Raw genomic sequence first — 18,962 nt, forward strand, 5'->3', positions numbered from 1 at the left:
AGGAACCTTCCCCTTTAAGAACCATTGGCTGGCAGGGCATCCCAATTAGTGCATCACCAAGGGGAGTGGTGCGAGGGGGGAACTGGGCACTGACAGTATCTTATTGGCATTTGTCATATGGGCTCCACAGTCAGAGGCACGCTCCGTATGCAGTACTGCACCTGCCAGACTGTGGAGACCTGTGTGTCGTAACAAGTGCCTTCCCCCCTCCCACATACCGTAATGAAACACTGACAGGCCTAGGTGGGTTGAACAGGTCGGTCACAGTTTATTAATTACATAAGCAGAGAAAAGGCAATTACTTTTCGTATCGGGCGGCCCGTCGCTGAGATCCTGTCCACAGTTGACAGGCGAGTTGGCCATCGAGCAGTTACGAACCTTTACCCTCCTCCGCTTCTTCCACCACGGAGGATCCCGTGTATGACCTACACGGGACTCCGACCCCACCCATCAACATTAGGGCCTGTTCAACACCGTTCTGTAAGTCAGACAAGAAAATATTGAGGCAAATGTCCGTCAGGTGAACTCCGTCTGGTCTTAATAGTGTTGTGTTATCCCCTTCCAGCTGGTGGTGATGAATTACGAAACCGCATTTTCTTCTCACAACTTTTTCCATCCAAGAATTGAATCTCTTCCTTGTGCGCTCAGTGGCATTTTTATCCCTTGCACCATGCCAGACCCATTAATAGATCAGCAGTAAGGCTTCCCCTTTAATCGGTTGTCTAAAACAGTGTTTTTCAACTCCAGTCCACAAGGTATCACTCAACAGATAATGATTTGAAGAAATCCTATAGAGAGAACCTGTGGCAATATCTGATGCCTTGCTAATAATTCCATCACCCGTACATTGCTAAGGAAACCCTGAAATCGTGTTCTGTTGAGGGCCATGAGGACTGGATTTGAGAATCACTGATATAGAAGATGATGTAATTTGACCCGTGCAAAAGTGACACTACGTACACAAAATGTGTTTTGAATACACAGGATATCAAGTTGAAATATTATTTAAATGGCCTGAAATGCGTGAATGAAGGTGGAGAGACAGTAGTCAACCTTTTACAAGTTATCCGGTTTAGGGCCAGAACCATCCCTCCTGTGAACCAGTTATATATCTATTTTACATGGTTTTGCCAATTTGACTGCTGTCCAGTTTTATTGTCTACATTACATCGCATATAAAGCTTATTAGAAATGCAACATGTGCCGACCATCACACTGGGGTTGGGAAATGTTAAGGGTTATCTACTACCGACTGGAAAGATGTGTGTTATGGATGAGGCCAATGGAGCAAAAGTGGTGTCTACACAAGACTTGTAATCAATATGGATAAAAATACCAGAGTTAGATGGAAGAATTAGGTAGACTAGTTTGCTTGCGCAGTGCCATGGAGCAGAGTTATCCATAGAGGTTCTGAGAAATTGCCCCACTCAAAGAAGCTACCTAAGTAGCCTGAAGGCCAAACCTACAAAGCACAGGAGAAGGCCAAGTCACGAAGCAAACTAAGAGAAGGCTAGAGACAGGTTCAGAATTTGGAAGTCTCAGTGGCTACCACTAGAGGGAAGTGATATGGTTAGTGAGTAAGGATATCATGAGGGAACCATCCAGGTGTGAGTGCGGAAGGCACCAAGAGTGTGAACGGCCTGAACTTGAAGTATCCGAGTTTCAGTGAAGTGGAACAGCCAGATAGTGTTTATGAGTGAGAGTGAGCCTTGTGAAAAGTGGGAGTGAGTAAAGATGTCATAGCAGGTGAAGTTTAACATTGAATTCCTGGGGACTCAAGCTCAAGTGAAGACAGAGAGGCAAGATAAACTGTAGAAAGCTGAGAAGATTAGCTGTGCTACCAGCATTACCTAATCGTGCCTCCATATTGGAAGTTAGTAAGTAAAGACCATTTGTTCAGAGCCCTGCTGGCTTCAAGTCTTGTCATCAACATGCAGCTAGGCGCAGTGTAAGGTTGTCAAGGTTTTTACTTAACATTTTCCCATTTATCTCTCTGACATGTTGTGTTGTGTGCTCTTTATTTAGCCTGACTCCATATGAATGGTACAGTCCTCATCCATGTGTGCAGGGACGGTGCAATCTCCTAATAAATCAGTATTCTCTTGGAAACAGTCTGTGGTTTCCAGTTGGAGGATTTATGCAACAAGGATCTACCATAGCACCCAGAGCTTTGTCTACACGATGTGTCAGCGGAGTTTGGTAAGAGACGATATCTTTCCCAGAGATGTAAATTACAGATACCAATGTCATATGAATCACATTTATTTTATTGCACTGTGAAGGTTTATCTAATTTACAGTGTGGGTATGTGATCATTCATGGAGATTAATATTGCAATAGACTACAGAAAAATACATATTTCTTTAAAATGTTCCAATACATTACAGCTTCAGTTTCTTTTGACAACCTAAAGAAGAAAAAATGTCTGTGCATTTTAGTTTTTCATTAAAGAAGTTGTCCGGGCATAAAATGTGGATGACCTATCCTTAGGATCTGCAGATGCTGAGAACGGCAGATCAGTTCCTACTCATTAGACTCGGAGATGCTCTGCAGAAACCTGCAGCGTCCACTGGACATCAGACAGAGTTGCGCTGTTCGGCTCCATTCAGTGTTTACGTCCAGCCGCCACCAGAGCAAATGAAAGCCGATCAGTGAGGGTGCGAGGAGTCCGGCCTCCACCAATCTAATAGGTCATCCATACTTTGATAAATAATAATATTGAATAATCCCCAAACTAAGGAGATGTATCACGAAAACATTGGCAAATAAATGTAAGTAATTTCTTGTACTCCGTTTTTCATCCAATACAAGCTTCTAGTCACTCCATGTGCCAATTTACAGAGTCCACAAATATGCAGTGCCGAGAGTGAGCCGTTACATTATACGCAGATAGATGAGCAGTGCATTTAAATTAGGCATCAATTGTATTTATCTTTGAACTACTTCATCACTTAAAAGACATAATGTAGCCACCATAACCAAGTTTCCATTTGCTTTTATTTTTCTCTTACAGGTGGGCATTCACCCTAATAATCATATCATCATATACCGCTAATCTCGCTGCCTTTCTCACTGTGCAAAGAATGGATGTGCCCATCGAGTCTGTGGATGACCTGGCAGACCAGACCACCATTGAGTATGGTACAATACACGGAGGCTCCAGCATGACCTTCTTTCAAGTAATTGTTTATTTTATTTATGTTACTCATTTGCCACATGGTAGATATGGGAACTATTCTACTATTCATGTTAACAACATAAACAGTTGCCAGTCATGAAATATGCCTTAGGCTCAGAAGAGTGATTTTACCCAAACATCAGGTTGACCAGTTTCTTGCTTTTACCTGTTAAAGCCAACTTTAATTTCACAAGTCAAACCAGAATCAACACTTCAAAGGAATATCCATTACTGTAATATTGATTACCTGTTCTCAGTATAACGCCTCTTTCAGACGTCAGTTGAACTCACATACGAGAAAAGTGGACTGAAAGTTTGATCAGAGTGTGGTCTTGAGTGTCATCAGTTTTTCTCGTACATGGAGAGAAAAAAAGTTTCTCAATCTTCTGCTTTCTGACAGTCTAGGAAAAGTTTACAGCACTCAGATGTCTTCCGAGTGCCATCCGATTTCTTCACGGACCCACAGACATGCATTGCCAATTTTTATCCAACTCTGGGATCAAAATTGGACATGTCTCTACGGATTTTCAATGAATGGCTAGGTCCATGAAAAATCCAGGACATGTGAATGGCCCCATAGAGTATCACAGGTATGAGTTCCATCCATGAAAACCACAGATAGCATTGATATGCAAAAATTTGATGTGTGAATGATGCCTAAGTCATCGATATCAAATGTGTGGATAGGCTGACACACGGCACTCCCATCGATCAGCTGTTAACAGTACAGGGTGGTACACTGCAGCCGTATCACACTGTTTAGTGTCCGTTGCCATGTTCTGGAGATAAACTCCTCCTTTTGAGCTAAAGAGTATGATGGAGCTGCGATTTTTCGCTCTGTACAATGTTTACATCTGGCCACTGCCGGAATTGGTAACAGCTGATCGGTGGAGGTGACGGATGTCACACCTCACAAATTTGACATGAATGACCTATGCTAAGGATGAGACATCAATGTAATGGTAAATGAAAATGCCTTTACCTCTTATTCCATCTTTGCTTATGTAAAAAGGCCTGAAAAGTCACTTGCACTCCACAGATCTCTTCATATAAGCCTCCCCTACACATAAAACTAAAATTGACTGAACACGTTGACATTAACGAGGGTCGTCTGATGGTCTAACAAGTATGGGGGCCCTGGCCCAATTATTGTCAGATGAGTTAGGGATCTGGCATGTCCAATTTTACACTACCAATCCTTTTTTTGTAGAAAAGAAATGCTGTTACCAAAAATGTTGGGCAGTGCCACTCCGACTGAGTACTCTTGTGTATGGGAGAGTCAGTCAAGAAGGTGTGAGACAGTGACCGGTAGTATTGTAAATGGCCAGTATGTGTCACTGAGGAGGAGGTCCTCTGTGCTGTAAGCCAGAAATGTTGCTCTGGGACCTGTAGTTCTATGAGCTTTGTTTTTGTTTATAAGGGGGGCTTACAGGGTTAGCTGGACAGCTGGATGGGACTGGCTAACCACACACACCTCCCACCTATGGGGGTGGTTTTAGCTACATAATGTGACTATGTCTTGGCCACATGGTTCTGTGTTGTAAGGTCCTGAGAGAGGACAAGCCTGTGTGTTGGAAGGTCTTGTGAGTGGACGAACTTCCTGAAGAGCACATGGTGAGGCCGTGGACCTGTATGGTCTCTGTGTTGGAAGGTCCTGCGGGTGGACTGGATTCCTGAATAGCATAGGGTGAGACAATGCACTCGCAGGGTCTGTGATGGCACTGCATTGGGAAAGCTACCAACTTTCTGAGGGTCTGGACTGTCTGGAGTCTCCTTGTCCCAAGGCATCTGATGAGATGGTTATTCCAGTAAGGCAGCTTCTCTAGAAGCTAGGACTGATGAGGAGTCAGTGTGTGGAGCAGGAGCTCCTGTAAGGTAACTCCAGACAAGGGGGTTATAGTAAGGACAGACAAGTATTTGCCATTGGAACAGATTGTTGGTACTTACTATATTCCATGAGAAGTTAATGAACTGTGCGGCCACTCATGGTAACTTGATGAAGTGAGGTCCAGCGTGTTTAGAGACTGCAATCTAATGTTGGGTGTTATGGAGTAAAGCTGTGAAAGAGACATTGACACAGCTTGCAGTCGCCCATGGTAACTGGACAAGGAGAAGTCTGGCGTATTTAGTGGCTGCAAGTTAAAGCCATATACTAGGAAGTGCTATGGACTATGTGAGGTCTGTGATGTGTAACATGGCCTACAGAGGTTTATGCTGAGTCTAAATAAACTGCATGAACTGTTTACATGAGAAAACGTTCCTTGGTGCCTTCATCCCATTGCCAAGCGAGTGTCCCCCAATACATTTAGTAAGCGCTGGACTACAAAGGCCACCGATAAACAATGGTTTATGGTGGCCATCTAAAGTGAATGGGAGTTGTTAATATTATCACATTTCTTAGATCTCTGACACAGATTTGCTTGCTTAGTATCTATAATGTTTTTGCAAATTTGCTGTTTTCAATTTACTGAAACTCTGGAGGACCCCAACTAACCATGTCTTATCCTTCAATTCCTGCTTTAGCAAAAGGATCATACCACAATAGTTGGAGGATGAACTTTAATGATATCACTCGGTTTTACAACATAGGCATTTCATTACAGTAGTGCATATACTGAACCATATAATGAAAGATAAGGCACTGAGCATATTGCTACCACCAGAGTCCTGAATAGCAAGTCATCTAAAGGGGTTGTCCACTACTCAAACAACCCCTCCTAAATTGCTATATTCCGCCATGTAATATAATAACAGTGTCACGAGGGTGTCACATTACCCTGGGAGACCTGGAGTTAGAAGGTCACATTGGTTGATGAATCGCACTCTTCTTTAGAGATGGTGTAATTCATGTTCTATTTTAAATGGATTGCCTTTCCTTTGGTGCTGAGAAGGTTAAGGACTCTTTCCATGCTGGCTGAGACCATACATCCCAGCTGCTCTCAGCTGCAAATGCTTATAATTTACTCCCTCTGAGTGTTTAGTTCCTGCCAGTGAAAGATTGATCTTCCTGTGCTGAGTGCTAAAGCTAAGTGGTTGGAGTGGAGTTGTTGTAGTAGTTATCTGTGGTTTGCTGTAGGACGTGTGTGTTTATGTCCTGGTCCCTATTCCCATTAATTTATTCCTCTCTGTCCCTATCCTCCTCCCTATTGTTGGTTTGTACTTTTGTATGATAGAGGTTTTCTGTTATCCCTGTTTTGTCTTTGTTGTCTTGTTTACCTTACATTTGTGTCCCATGCCTCATGGGGTGAAAAGGGGGCATATTAGGGTTTAATAGGAGCATAGCAAGGTCAGAGACCTAGGCCTCTCTACTTTCAAGAGTACCCTGGGACAGGGATAGTTAGGATCCCAGCTCCAGGGACAGTTTGAGGCCCCTCTCTCTTACTGAAGACTGTCACAGCATGACAAACAGCCTATCATCATCTCCATTATCAGCGCCATTTCCGTGGTGTTGGTGCCTTGTCTTCCAAGTCTTGCATGATGTTATTATGTCCATGAGTCCTGCAGCCCATTAGCAACTACTTCACTTTAATTTCCTTTGAATGAAAGTGACAAGTGGAAGTAGTGAGGGCTGCTGCTGCGTTCTGACTTTCTTCGAATGGCATAAAATTGTCATACAAGCCCGAGGAGACCAGGTGCCGAGGTATCTAGAATGGCGCCAGTGCCAGAGGTGCGTGTAGGCTGTTATTTGACACTGGGGAATATAGCAATTGAGAAGGGGTTGTCCATGTAGTGGACAACACCTTTAGCTGTAATTAAAAGAACACAAGATTGATGACACAGGCAGCGTGAGTGGGATATGTCGCCTCTGGAACCCACAGGGAGAGTGGGAGCACTGAGGGGAGGTGGACTATTAAGATAATGGTTGTGCACAACAGGGGACGTGAATTAGACCAGGATTCTGCTAATAACCAAGAAAAATTATCTTTCACAATTGGTGCAGAATCCAACCAGAGGAGCAGCACTTTTAGACCTAATACTATCTAATAGACCTGACAGAATAACAAATCTGCAGGTGGTCGGGCATCTAGGAAATAGCGACCACAATATTGTACAGTTTCACCTGTCTTTCACTAGGGGGACTTGTCAGGGAGTCACAAAAACATTGAACTTTAGGAAGGCAAAGTTTGAACAGCTTAGAGATGCCCTTAATCTGGTAGACTGGGACAATATCCTCAGAAATAAGAATACAGATAATAAATGGGAAATGTTTAAGAACATCCTAAATAGGCAGTGTAAGCGGTTTATACCTTGTGGGAATAAAAGGACTAGAAATAGGAAAAACCCAATGTGGCTAAACAAAGAAGTAAGACAGGCAATTAACAGTAAAAAGAAAGCATTTGCACTACTAAAGCAGGATGGCACCATTGAAGCTCTAAAAAACTACAGGGAGAAAAATACTTTATCTAAAAAACTAATTAAAGCTGCCAAAAAGGAAACAGAGAAGCACATTGCTAAGGAGAGTAAAACTAATCCCAAACTGTTCTTCAACTATATCAATAGTAAAAGAATAAAAACTGAAAATGTAGGCCCCTTAAAAAATAGTGAGGAAAGAATGGTTGTAGATGACGAGGAAAAAGCTAACATATTAAACACCTTCTTCTCCACGGTATTCACGGTGGAAAATGAAATGCTAGGTGAAATCCCAAGAAACAATGAAAACCCTATATTAAGGGTCACCAATCTAACCCAAGAAGAGGTGCGAAACCGGCTAAATAAGATTAAAATAGATAAATCTCCGGGTCCGGATGGCATACACCCACGAGTACTAAGAGAACTAAGTAATGTAATAGATAAACCATTATTTCTTATTTTTAGTGACTCTATAGCGACAGGGTCTGTTCCGCAGGACTGGCGCATAGCAAATGTGGTGCCAATATTCAAAAAGGGCTCTAAAAGTGAACCTGGAAATTATAGGCCAGTAAGTCTAACCTCTATTGTTGGTAAAATATTTGAAGGGTTTCTGAGGGATGTTATTCTGGATTATCTCAATGAGAATAACTGTTTAACTCCATATCAGCATGGGTTTATGAGAAATCGCTCCTGTCAAACCAATCTAATCAGTTTTTATGAAGAGGTAAGCTATAGGCTGGACCACGGTGAGTCATTGGACGTGGTATATCTCGATTTTTCCAAAGCGTTTGATACCGTGCCGCACAAGAGGTTGGTACACAAAATGAGAATGCTTGGTCTGGGAGAAAATGTGTGTAAATGGGTTAGTAACTGGCTTAGTGATAGAAAGCAGAGGGTGGTTATAAATGGTATAGTCTCTAACTGGGTCGCTGTGACCAGTGGGGTACCGCAGGGGTCAGTATTGGGACCTGTTCTCTTCAACATATTCATTAATGATCTGGTAGAAGGTTTACACAGTAAAATATCGATATTTGCAGATGATACAAAACTATGTAAAGCAGTTAATACAAGAGAAGATAGTATTCTGCTACAGATGGATCTGGATAAGTTGGAAACTTGGGCTGAAAGGTGGCAGATGAGGTTTAACAATGATAAATGTAAGGTTATACACATGGGAAGAGGGAATCAATATCACCATTACACACTGAACGGGAAACCACTGGGTAAATCTGACAGGGAGAAGGACTTGGGGATGCTAGTTAATGATAAACTTACCTGGAGCAGCCAGTGCCAGGCAGCAGCTGCCAAGGCAAACAGGATCATGGGGTGCATTAAAAGAGGTCTGGATACACGTGATGAGAGCATTATACTGCCTCTGTACAAATCCCTAGTTAGACCGCACATGGAGTACTGTGTCCAGTTTTGGGCACCGGTGCTCAGGAAGGATATAATGGAACTAGAGAGAGTACAAAGGAGGGCAACAAAATTAATAAAGGGGATGGGAGAACTACAATACCCAGATAGATTAGCGAAATTAGGATTATTTAGTCTAGAAAAAAGACGAATGAGGGGCGATCTAATAACCATGTATAAGTATATAAGGGGACAATACAAATATCTCGCTGAGGATCTGTTTATACCAAGGAAGGTGACGGGCACAAGGGGGCATTCTTTGCGTCTGGAGGAGAGAAGGTTTTTCCACCAACATAGAAGAGGATTCTTTACTGTTAGGGCAGTGAGAATCTGGAATTGCTTGCCTGAGGAGGTGGTGATGGCGAACTCAGTCGAGGGGTTCAAGAGAGGCCTGGATGTCTTCCTGGAGCAGAACAATATTGTATCATACAATTATTAGGTTCTGTAGAAGGACGTAGATCTGGGTATTTATTATGATGGAATATAGGCTGAACTGGATGGACAAATGTCTTTTTTCGGCCTTACTAACTATGTTACTATGTTACTATGACAAGGCTAGAACAACTATGCCACAATAAGAGTGAAATAGAGGTTGTAATATTGCAAGCCTTTCCATTACCTTTAATTGGGGAGGAAAAGTGGGTGCTCCATTATATTCTCAGTGTCCTCCATGTGTGTTGTATGGAGCCAAGTATACAAATCTTACAGCGCAAAATAAATTTGCAATTCTCTCAATCACCTAGGAGAGATAGTTACCCTATAAGTCAAAGGCTGACCCTTGCAACATGCTCAGGGAAAAATGCCACCCAAAAATAGACAAGCTGTTTCTAGATATTTGCTACTCATCAATGTAGAGCAAAGTATGTGTGTCTGAGTGTGATGCACATATAGCTGCAAATTCACGTAGAAAACAACTTGTTATTTTCGATAAACGCTTATTCTTATCCACAATGTAGCATGCGATCAGTCAATTCTTGTCAATGATTGCTTCAGGTATATAACACACTTATGCAACCTAGAGAATTAGAGTTTCCTACTATAAACCTCACAGCTAGAGAGGCTAATATCCATCTCTGAATTCTCAATATAGCTAGATGTAGCGTATAAAGTGTCCAGCGGAACCTGTTATTAATCATATAATTTGCAATTTGGCCACATGTCATGGGGTTCCACAACAGAGAGGAGCCAGAAGACCGCAGCGTCCGATTGCTCCTACTCCTGCGCTGAGAAGAAGCACTTCTCCTCCTTTTTAATGGTGTTTATTTCTTTTGGCAGAACAGGAGTTAATCGGTCATGTTGGAAACTCTGAGGTCTAAGCTGAGCTCAGTTAGCCACTCCCATCCCCTTTATGATCTGGGTCCTGATTTAAACCCACGGCAGAGCTAGCTTTTACTGCATGGCTTAGGAGGAGAGGTGTTCATATGAGGAGTTTTGGAGAAGTTATCTGTGACTGTGCGTGGTTTGTAAGTGTAGTAATTCCCTTCTCTCCTCTTACTTTGGTTTTTCTTCATTCTCCACTCCCCAGTGCATTCCTCTGTTATATATGAGTGAATATTTGTATGCCTGGTATTTTCAGTTACCCCCTTGTTTGTGTAGCCTTGTCTGTCAGGTTGGTGTACTGCGGTGACAGTAGCGCCCCTCTTCCCTGGGTGGGGGAATATAACAGACGAAGGCCTGACTCAGGAGATAAGACAAGGGTGGCGGCCCTGGCATCTACACCTTCAGTAGTATCCTGTAGAATAGGGTGAGCTAGGGCGCCCCCTAATGGTAGGGACAGAGAAGGAGCACCTGTTCCCGGGTCACCCGACACCTGAGTCGTGACACCAAGTGTGATGCACTTGAGGCAATATGGGGGAAGTTCTGTTTAATGTCCCTTTTAAAGAGAAAAAGATGATGATATGCTCCATTGCATGTTACATTATAGAGGCATTCATCCATAGAAGTATTCCTAGAGTCTCAGTGGATGCATAGCAGAACTTCTAGTCACTTTGTGTGTCCATCTTAAGTGGAATATGATTTTCTTTCTGCTTCATTTAGCTTTAAGGTTTTGCCACATAGTATATTGAGTGATCTAACATTTTATTTCATTTCAGTGTTCCTAACAGGAGGAAATAGTTATGTAAATCCTTATTTTTCCCTATAGAACTCCCGTTACCAGACCTATCAAAGGATGTGGAATTACATGCACTCAAAACAACCAAGTGTATTTGTAAAGAGCACTGAGGAAGGTATAGCCAGAGTGTTGAACTCCAATTATGCTTTCCTACTGGAGTCCACCATGAATGAATACTATCGCCAACGGAACTGCAATCTCACTCAGGTCGGAGGTCTGTTGGACACTAAGGGCTATGGTATTGGAATGCCAGTAGGTATGTAAAATATATCATTCAACGTTATTTTAAAAACATACTTTTATGTTAGGATTATAATTTTCATTGTCAATTGTAATTCATATTAATAAAGATTATGATTTAGAGAGGTGTTTCTACCGCTCTGGGGATGCCTCATTAATTATGCCTAAGTGATGCTGGAATGGAGTTTTGCACATAAATGCACAAATAACTTTAGAAACTATTGTAAGCAGTGAGTTAAATTTGATTAATCTTTCTATGTCCTCAAGGCTCAGTTTTCCGAGATGAGATTGATCTGGCAATATTACAACTTCAAGAAAACAACTGTTTAGAGGATCTGAAAAGAAAGTGGTGGGATGGAGGTATATGTCCAAAAGAAGAAGACCACCGAGCAAAAGGTAACTGTGCTCTTCTGAAAAGGATTCTACAAATGTATTTTCTGCACTCACAAAGTGTATGGAGGTTGAGTCTGCTCCATAGAGAGCAGATACCAGCTGTGTTACACAGCCGACATCTGCCTGTAACAGCATATAAGAACCCGAGAAGGGGACCCTCTGGGTCGCGGCTTCAGAGTCCCCGAGGGCGAGCGGACCAGATAGTGCCACCCCCTATACAGGGAGTGTTTGGGACAGGCCCAAGGAGGATGGAGCCGCAACTGCTGGAGCAAAAGCGGTGACTGAGGGCTGGGCCAAAGATGGTACTGAGGACAGGAGTGAGACGGGACCACAGAGGAGACCGGAACTGAGAAGGCACCGGACGGGCAGGGACGGCAAGACACAGTACTGACCGGTATGGTGGAGACACACGATAGACGAAGAACAACAGGAACACAGGACTGGCAGGAACGGCAGGAACACAGGACTGGCAGAGACGGCAGGAACACAGGACTGGCAGAGACGGCAAGAACACAGGACTGGCAGAGACGGCAGGAACACAGGACTGGCAGGGATGGCAGGAACACAGGACTGGCAGGTACGGTAGGAACACAGGACTGGCAGAGACGGCAGGAACACAGGACTGGCAGGGATGACAGGAACACAGGACTGGCAGGGACAGCAGGAACACAGGACTGGCAGGGACGGCAGGAACACAGGACTGGCAGAGACAGCAGGAACACAGGACTGGCAGGGATGACAGGAACACAGGACTGGCAGGGACAGCAGAGAAATGACAATAAGTAACAAGCCAAATCTGAGTCTAAGCGTAGGGAGCAGAGACTGGATCCAAGGAACCTAAGGAGACGCCGGCAAGAAACCGGCGAAAGCAATAGACGCAAAGGCATCTTACCTGGAGAGATGCAGGGAAGAAATACCCGATGGGCGCCGCCATATTGGGGGCAAAGCCACCGGGTCACGACCTCCCAGAAGCCCCAGCAGTGAGAGGAGCGCATCTGCGCATTCGCGGACCGCCGAAGGGACGAGCACCAGAGAATCCAGACGCAGAGGAGCAAGGAGGAGCGTCGGGAGGGCGCCGCCCGGAAAGGTAAGTATGAGGCAGCGTATTAGGCGGCGTAACAGTACCCCCTCTTTTACCCTCCCTCTCTTTAAAACTGGAAAGGAACCTCCTCAGGATTAGAGGAGCATTGATATTCTATAGAGGTTCTCAGGACCTTTCTTCGGGTCCAAGACCTTCCAATCAATTAAATAAAAAGTCCTTCCTTTAACAGATTTTTCAGCGAGAATATCCTTAACTTCAAAAGAGGCATCAGAACAAATGGGTAGATGAGAACGTGACGGAACAGAATGAAAATGATTAAAAATTGCAGGTTACATGAAAAGCGTTAGGAATGCGTAACGAAGCGGGCAACTTCAACTTATAGGCTACATCATTAATTCGGCTGGAAATCTCAAAGGGACCGATGTAACGTGGACCTAACTTTTGAGAGGGAATCTTGAGTCTGATGTAGCGAGAGATAAGCCTGACCTTATCGCCAGGCCGATACGGAGGAACATCTAAATGCCTCTTGTCAGCATACCTTTTCATTCTGCTACTAGCCTTCTCAAGCGCCTCCTTAGCTTCCTGCCAAATCTTGGAAAATTCCAAGGACAAGGAATCCGCCGTCGGTACACTTGAGGTAGGGAGAACAGGAAGAGGAATGCCGGGATGTTGCCCAAAAACAATAAAAAAGGGAGACTTAGATGAAGATTCACTAGTGTGATTATTATAGGCGAATTCTGCCCAGGGAAGAAGAGACACCCAACCATCATGATGAGCATTGGAAAAATGGCGAAGATAAGATGTGAAAATTTGATTTACTCGCTCCACTTGGCCGTTGGACTGGGGATGGTATGCAGAAGAAAAATCCAGTGAAACCTTCATAAGTCCACAAAGGGCTCTCCAAAAACGGGAGGTAAACTGAACTCCTCGGTCAGACACGATATGCTGAGGAAATCCATGAAGTCGAAATATTTGATGTAAAAAGATCTTCGCTAGGTCAGGAGCTCAAAGTAGACCAGGTAAAGAGATGAAGAGGGCCATTTTGGAAAATCTATCGACCACCACCAAAATTGCTGTGCAATTAGAAGATCTCGGTAAATCGGTGACAAAGTCCATCGCAATATGACTCCAGGGAACAGAAGGCATGGGAAGTGGATGCAGAGATCCCGGAGAAAGCTGTCGATTAACTTTGTTCCTAGCACACGAGGAACAGGAAGCAACGAAATCCAAGACATCCTGGCGAAGAGAAGGCCACCAATAATGGCGAGAAATCAGGGAGAGAGTCTTCTTGTCCCCAACATGTCCAGCGAAGCGGGAGGAATGACTCCAATGTAAAACTTTCATCTTGTCACGATTAGACACGAAGGTTTTTCCTGGAGGAGGAGTGATCACATCCATGGGAGCCAAATAAACAATATTAGCAGGATCAATAATATGTGCTGGTCTCTCCTCTTCATCCAGTGGTTGAAAAGATCTTGAAAGAGCGTCAGCCTTGATGTTTTTATTTCCAGGTCGGAAATGTAACTCGAAGTCAAAACGTCCAAAGAACAAAGACCATCTGGCTTGCCAAGGGTTCAGCCTTTGGGCAGACTGGACATAGGCTAGATTCTTGTGATCAGAAAAAATAACGAATGGATGTACAGCCCCTTCAAGAAGATACCACCACTCCTCCAAGGCCAATTTAATGGCCAATAATTCCTTGTCACCGATGGAATAATTACGCTCTGGAGAAGAAAATGCTTTAGAGAAGAACCCACAGGAGACTAATCGACCTGAGTTAGACCTCTGTAAAAGTACAGCTCCAGCTCCAAGAGAGGACGCATCCACTTCAAGAATAAATGGTCTATTAGTATCCGGTCGATGAAGCACAGACGCAGAAGCAAATTCACGCTTCAGGGTTTGGAAGGCAGTTTCGGCCTCCGGAGGCCAAAGATTAGGGTCGACTCCCTTGCAAATTAGAGCAGAAATTGGTTTAGTCAAGGAGGAGAAATGAGGGATAAATTGTCTATAATAATTGGCAAAGACAAGAAATTGCTGAATAGCCTTTGCCCTCGAAGGACGTGGCCAATTCAGAACGGCAGACACCTTCTCAGGATCCATCTTCAGGCCATCCTTAGAAACAATATAACCCAGGAAGGGTACGGAAGACTGTTCAAAGACACATTTCTCAATCTTTGCGAAGAGATGATTTTCCCTTAAACGTAGTAAAACTTGGCGAATGTCTCGGCGATGAGTGGATAAATCTGGAGAGAAGATGAGGATGTCGTCCAAGTAGACAATCTCAAAAGATATCATTGACGAACTCTTGGAACACAGGAGGAGCATTACAAAGTCCAAAAGGCATTACCAAATACTCATAGTAACCGTCCCGAGTGTTGAATGCGGTTTTCCACTCATCCCCCGCACAGATACGAATCAGGCGGTCGAAGAGTTCTGAAATAAGAGGCAAAGGATATTTATTCTTCACAGTGATGATATTTAACCCTTTGTAGTCAACGCAAGGGCAAAGGGTACCAGCCTTCTTTTTCACAAAAAAAAAAAACCTGCCCCAGCTGGAGATGAAGATTTTCAAATGAAACTTCTGGTAAGGTTCTCCTGAACATAGTCCGACATAGCTTGAGTTTCTGCAGGCGAGAGAGGATAGATTCTTCCTCTAGGAGGAGTGGTACCAGGTACGAGGTCTATAGGACAGTCGTAGGGTCGATGTGGTGGAAGAGTCTCCACCTCCTTTTTGTCAAAAATATCTGCAAAAGAAGAATAAACAGAGGGCAACCGGCAGCAGACAACGAGTTTGACAGAAATCCCCCCAACGAAGAATGTTGCTCCTATACCAATCTTAGAAGGGTTCGTGTACCCGTACCCATGGAAGGCCAAGGAGAATAGGATGAGAGATGTTGGCTAAAACAAAAAACGAAATCCTCTCCCTATGAAGAGCCCCAACTTGAAGCTCTACCAACTGCATAACTTGAGTTATAGTCTCTTGCAGAGGTTTCCCATCTATGGAAGCGAGAAAAAGAGGATTCTCTAAAGACCTAGCAGGAACAGAGAATTTAATTACCTCCTCTAACCTAATAAAATTTCCCGCTGCACCCGAGTCCACATAAGCCTCAAGGGAAAAACGTTTATCATGAATATGCAACAAAACAGGCAGACTGAGGGGTTGAGAGGTTTCACATGCACCTAGAGAGGCCTCTCTTACCTGACCTAGGCGGAGGAGTTTTCTGGACAATCAGGGCAGGCTCAGAGAAGATGAGAGGAGCTTCCACAGTAAAAACAGAGACCCTGGGTGCGTCTCTTCTTGTGACGTTGTTCAGAGAGTTTTAAATGATCTACTTGCATCGTCTCAGGAGCAGAAACCGAAGCAGCGACTCTGGAACGTGGACTGGGAGGCCTACAGGAGGACATAGAAGCACAAGGAAATCTTCTCTCCCGAGCTCGCTCCTGAAATCGAAGGTCTATACATGTGGCCAAGGCAATTAAATCCTCCAAATTAGTTGGAGTATCTTTGCTAGCTAATTCATCCTTGATATGGCTAGACAGCCCCCGCCAGAAAGCCCCTACCAACGCTTCATTGTTACAGCCCAAGTTGGAAGATAAAGTCCGAAACTGAATAGAGTATTGCCCAACAGTCAAAGACCCCTGCAGTAAATAAAACAAAGCCTCTGTGGTTGAGGCCAAGCGACCTGGTTCATCGAACACTTGACAAAACGTCTCCAAAAATGGACTCAACTGAATGACCACAGGATCATCCCGCTCCCAAAAAGGATTAACCCATGCTAGGGCCTCACCCTCCAAATGCGAAATAATAAAGGCCACCTTGTCCCGATCAGTAGGGTATTGCAGAGGGAGGAGCTTGAAATGAAGACGTCACCGATTAAAAAATCCCCGACATAGTTTGGGGTCTCCGTTAAAACAAGGTGGTTTAGCCAAACGGGGAGAGGGATGAGGAGCAGGAGCAGGTGCAGGAACAGACACGGCAGACTGAAGAGAAAGAAGTCGACTATCGACAGATGCCATATAACCCGGGATATGGGACTGGGTATACCGCTGTTGTACCAGTTCTTGTTGCAAACTGGCCAACTGGGAGGCTTTCCCCGGATCAGGGGACTGGAGAGCAGAAAGACGGGAGTCCATAGATTTCATGAAGGACATCATCAGGGACTGATTCTCCTGCAGGAAAACAAATTCTTTCTGAGCAGCCGCAGCTCCAGCGGGATCCAAGGCCTTTGCGTACTATAAGAACCCGAAAAGTGGACCCTCTGGGTCACGGCTTCAGAGCCGCCGAGGGCAAGCAGACCAGATAGTGCCACCCCCTATACAGGGAGTGTTTGGGACAGGCCCAAGGAGGATGGAGCAGCAACTGCTGGAGCCAAAGGGGCAACTGAGGGCTGGGCCAAAGACGGTACTGAGGACAGGAGTGAGATGGGACCACAGAGGAGACCAGAATGGAGAAGGCACCGGACGGGCAGGGGCAGCAAGACACAGTACTGACTGGTATGGTGGAGACACACGATACACGGAGAACAACATGAACACGGAACTGGCAGGTACGGCAGGAACACAGGACTGGCAGAGACGGCAGGAACACAGGACTGGCAGAGACGGCAAGAACACAGGACTGGCAGAGACGGCAGGAGCACAAGACTGGCAGGGATGGCAGGAACACAGGACTGGCAGGTACGGCAGGAACACAGGACTGGCGGAGATGGCAGGAACACAGGACTGGCAGGGATGACAGGAACACAGGACTGGCAGGGATGGCAGAGAAATGACAATAAGTAACAAGTCAAATCTGAGTCTAAGCGTGGGGAGCAGAGACTGGAGCCAAGGAACCTAAGGAGACGCTGGCAAGAAGCCAGCGAAAGCAATAGATGCAAAGGCATCTTACCTGGAGAGATGCAGGGAAGAAATAGCCGACGGGCGCCGCCATATTGGGGGCAGAGCCACCGGGTCACGACCCCCCAGAAGCCCCAGCAGTGAGAGGAGCGTGTCTGCGCATGCACAGACCGCCGAAGGGATGAGCACCAGAGAATCCAGATGCAGAGAAGCGAGGAGGAGCATCGGGAGCGCGCCGGCTGGAAAGGTAAGTATGAGGCGGCATATTAGGCAGCGTAACACAGCAGCTACCGGACTGAGCTCTGATCACTGCTGTTTAATCATTTAAATGCTGCTACCAATCACTGACAGAGGCATTCAAATATACTGGTTGCCGGTTTGCCATTGCACTAGTTTTCATCAGCTCCTTCATGACGCTAAAGGTCTAATATGGCAGTCTAAGGCTTACTGAAGGTCCCATTGCTGCCCTCTTAGTCATCCTATGAAGCCCAGCTCCTGGCTTAGCTTCATGATAGAACATCAATTACACCATATACTATTGTATTACAGTATATAGTATGAGTCATCAGTCGCAGGATCAGATACAAATGTTAATATATAAAGTATGGGTATGTGCACGCATTTAAGGATTTGCCGCAGACATTTCCATAATAGAAATGTGTGTCTTGGCAGGAAAAATAGCGTTTCAGTTTTTGTGACAAGAGTGCACAGAAATAATGTGTCAAAAACACAATAAATACAAAATGTTTGCAAATATCCTTCGAGTTTGCAAAATGTATTAAAAAAAAATATCTAAAAAAAGCTGAAATCATCCCGCGTTTTCCAGTTCAAAAACAAAGAAATTAAAAATAAAAAAACAATGAGTTTGGTATAATGATGTCTGTTAAAGTTCAATCTATTAACAGAAAGTTTTTTTAACCCCTTCTCGGCCAGGCGATTTTCCATTTTTTTGTTTTTGATTACCCCCTTCTTCCAAGAGCCATAACTTTTTTCCTGTCAATATAGCCATATGATTACTTGTTTTTCCGCGATGAGTTTTACTTTTGAATGACACCATCTATTTTATCATGTGATGCACTGGAAAGTTGGAAAAAAATTCCAAGTGCGTTGAAATTGCAAAAAAAAAGTGCTATTTCACAATTGTTTTTGAGTTTTTTATGCACAATATTCACTATATGGTAAAACTGACCTGGCAATATGATTCTCCATTAGGAGTATGCAGATACCAAACATGTGTAGGTTCTTTTTTATTTAAGCGATGAAAAAAAAACCCTGAAATTTGTAGTTTTGTCATTTGTCATCACTTTCCGAGACCCATAGCCTTGTCTTTTTTTTACTAGATCTGTGACTGGGTGAGGGCTTATTTTTGCGGCTTGAGCTCACATTTTAATTGATAG

The 18,962-nt window shown here is 44.2% G+C and overlaps 1 protein-coding gene across 2 annotated transcripts in view; it reads left to right on the forward strand.

Moving 5' to 3' along the window:
• GRIK4 (glutamate ionotropic receptor kainate type subunit 4) overlaps nucleotides 1–18,962 on the forward strand; it is a 583,539-nt gene that overhangs the window by 543,851 nt on the left and 20,726 nt on the right. For both annotated transcript variants that reach the window (XM_069742917.1, XM_069742916.1), the window contains 4 exons: nucleotides 2,026–2,199; nucleotides 3,014–3,179; nucleotides 11,085–11,310; nucleotides 11,562–11,690. In XM_069742917.1, coding sequence (XP_069599018.1) covers nucleotides 2,026–2,199; nucleotides 3,014–3,179; nucleotides 11,085–11,310; nucleotides 11,562–11,690 — 695 coding nt within the window. The remainder of the gene's footprint in view (nucleotides 1–2,025; nucleotides 2,200–3,013; nucleotides 3,180–11,084; nucleotides 11,311–11,561; nucleotides 11,691–18,962) is intronic.

The sequence above is a fragment of the Ranitomeya imitator genome, chromosome 10 (assembly GCF_032444005.1).
Source record: "Ranitomeya imitator isolate aRanImi1 chromosome 10, aRanImi1.pri, whole genome shotgun sequence".
NCBI classification, from domain to species: domain Eukaryota; kingdom Metazoa; phylum Chordata; class Amphibia; order Anura; family Dendrobatidae; genus Ranitomeya; species Ranitomeya imitator.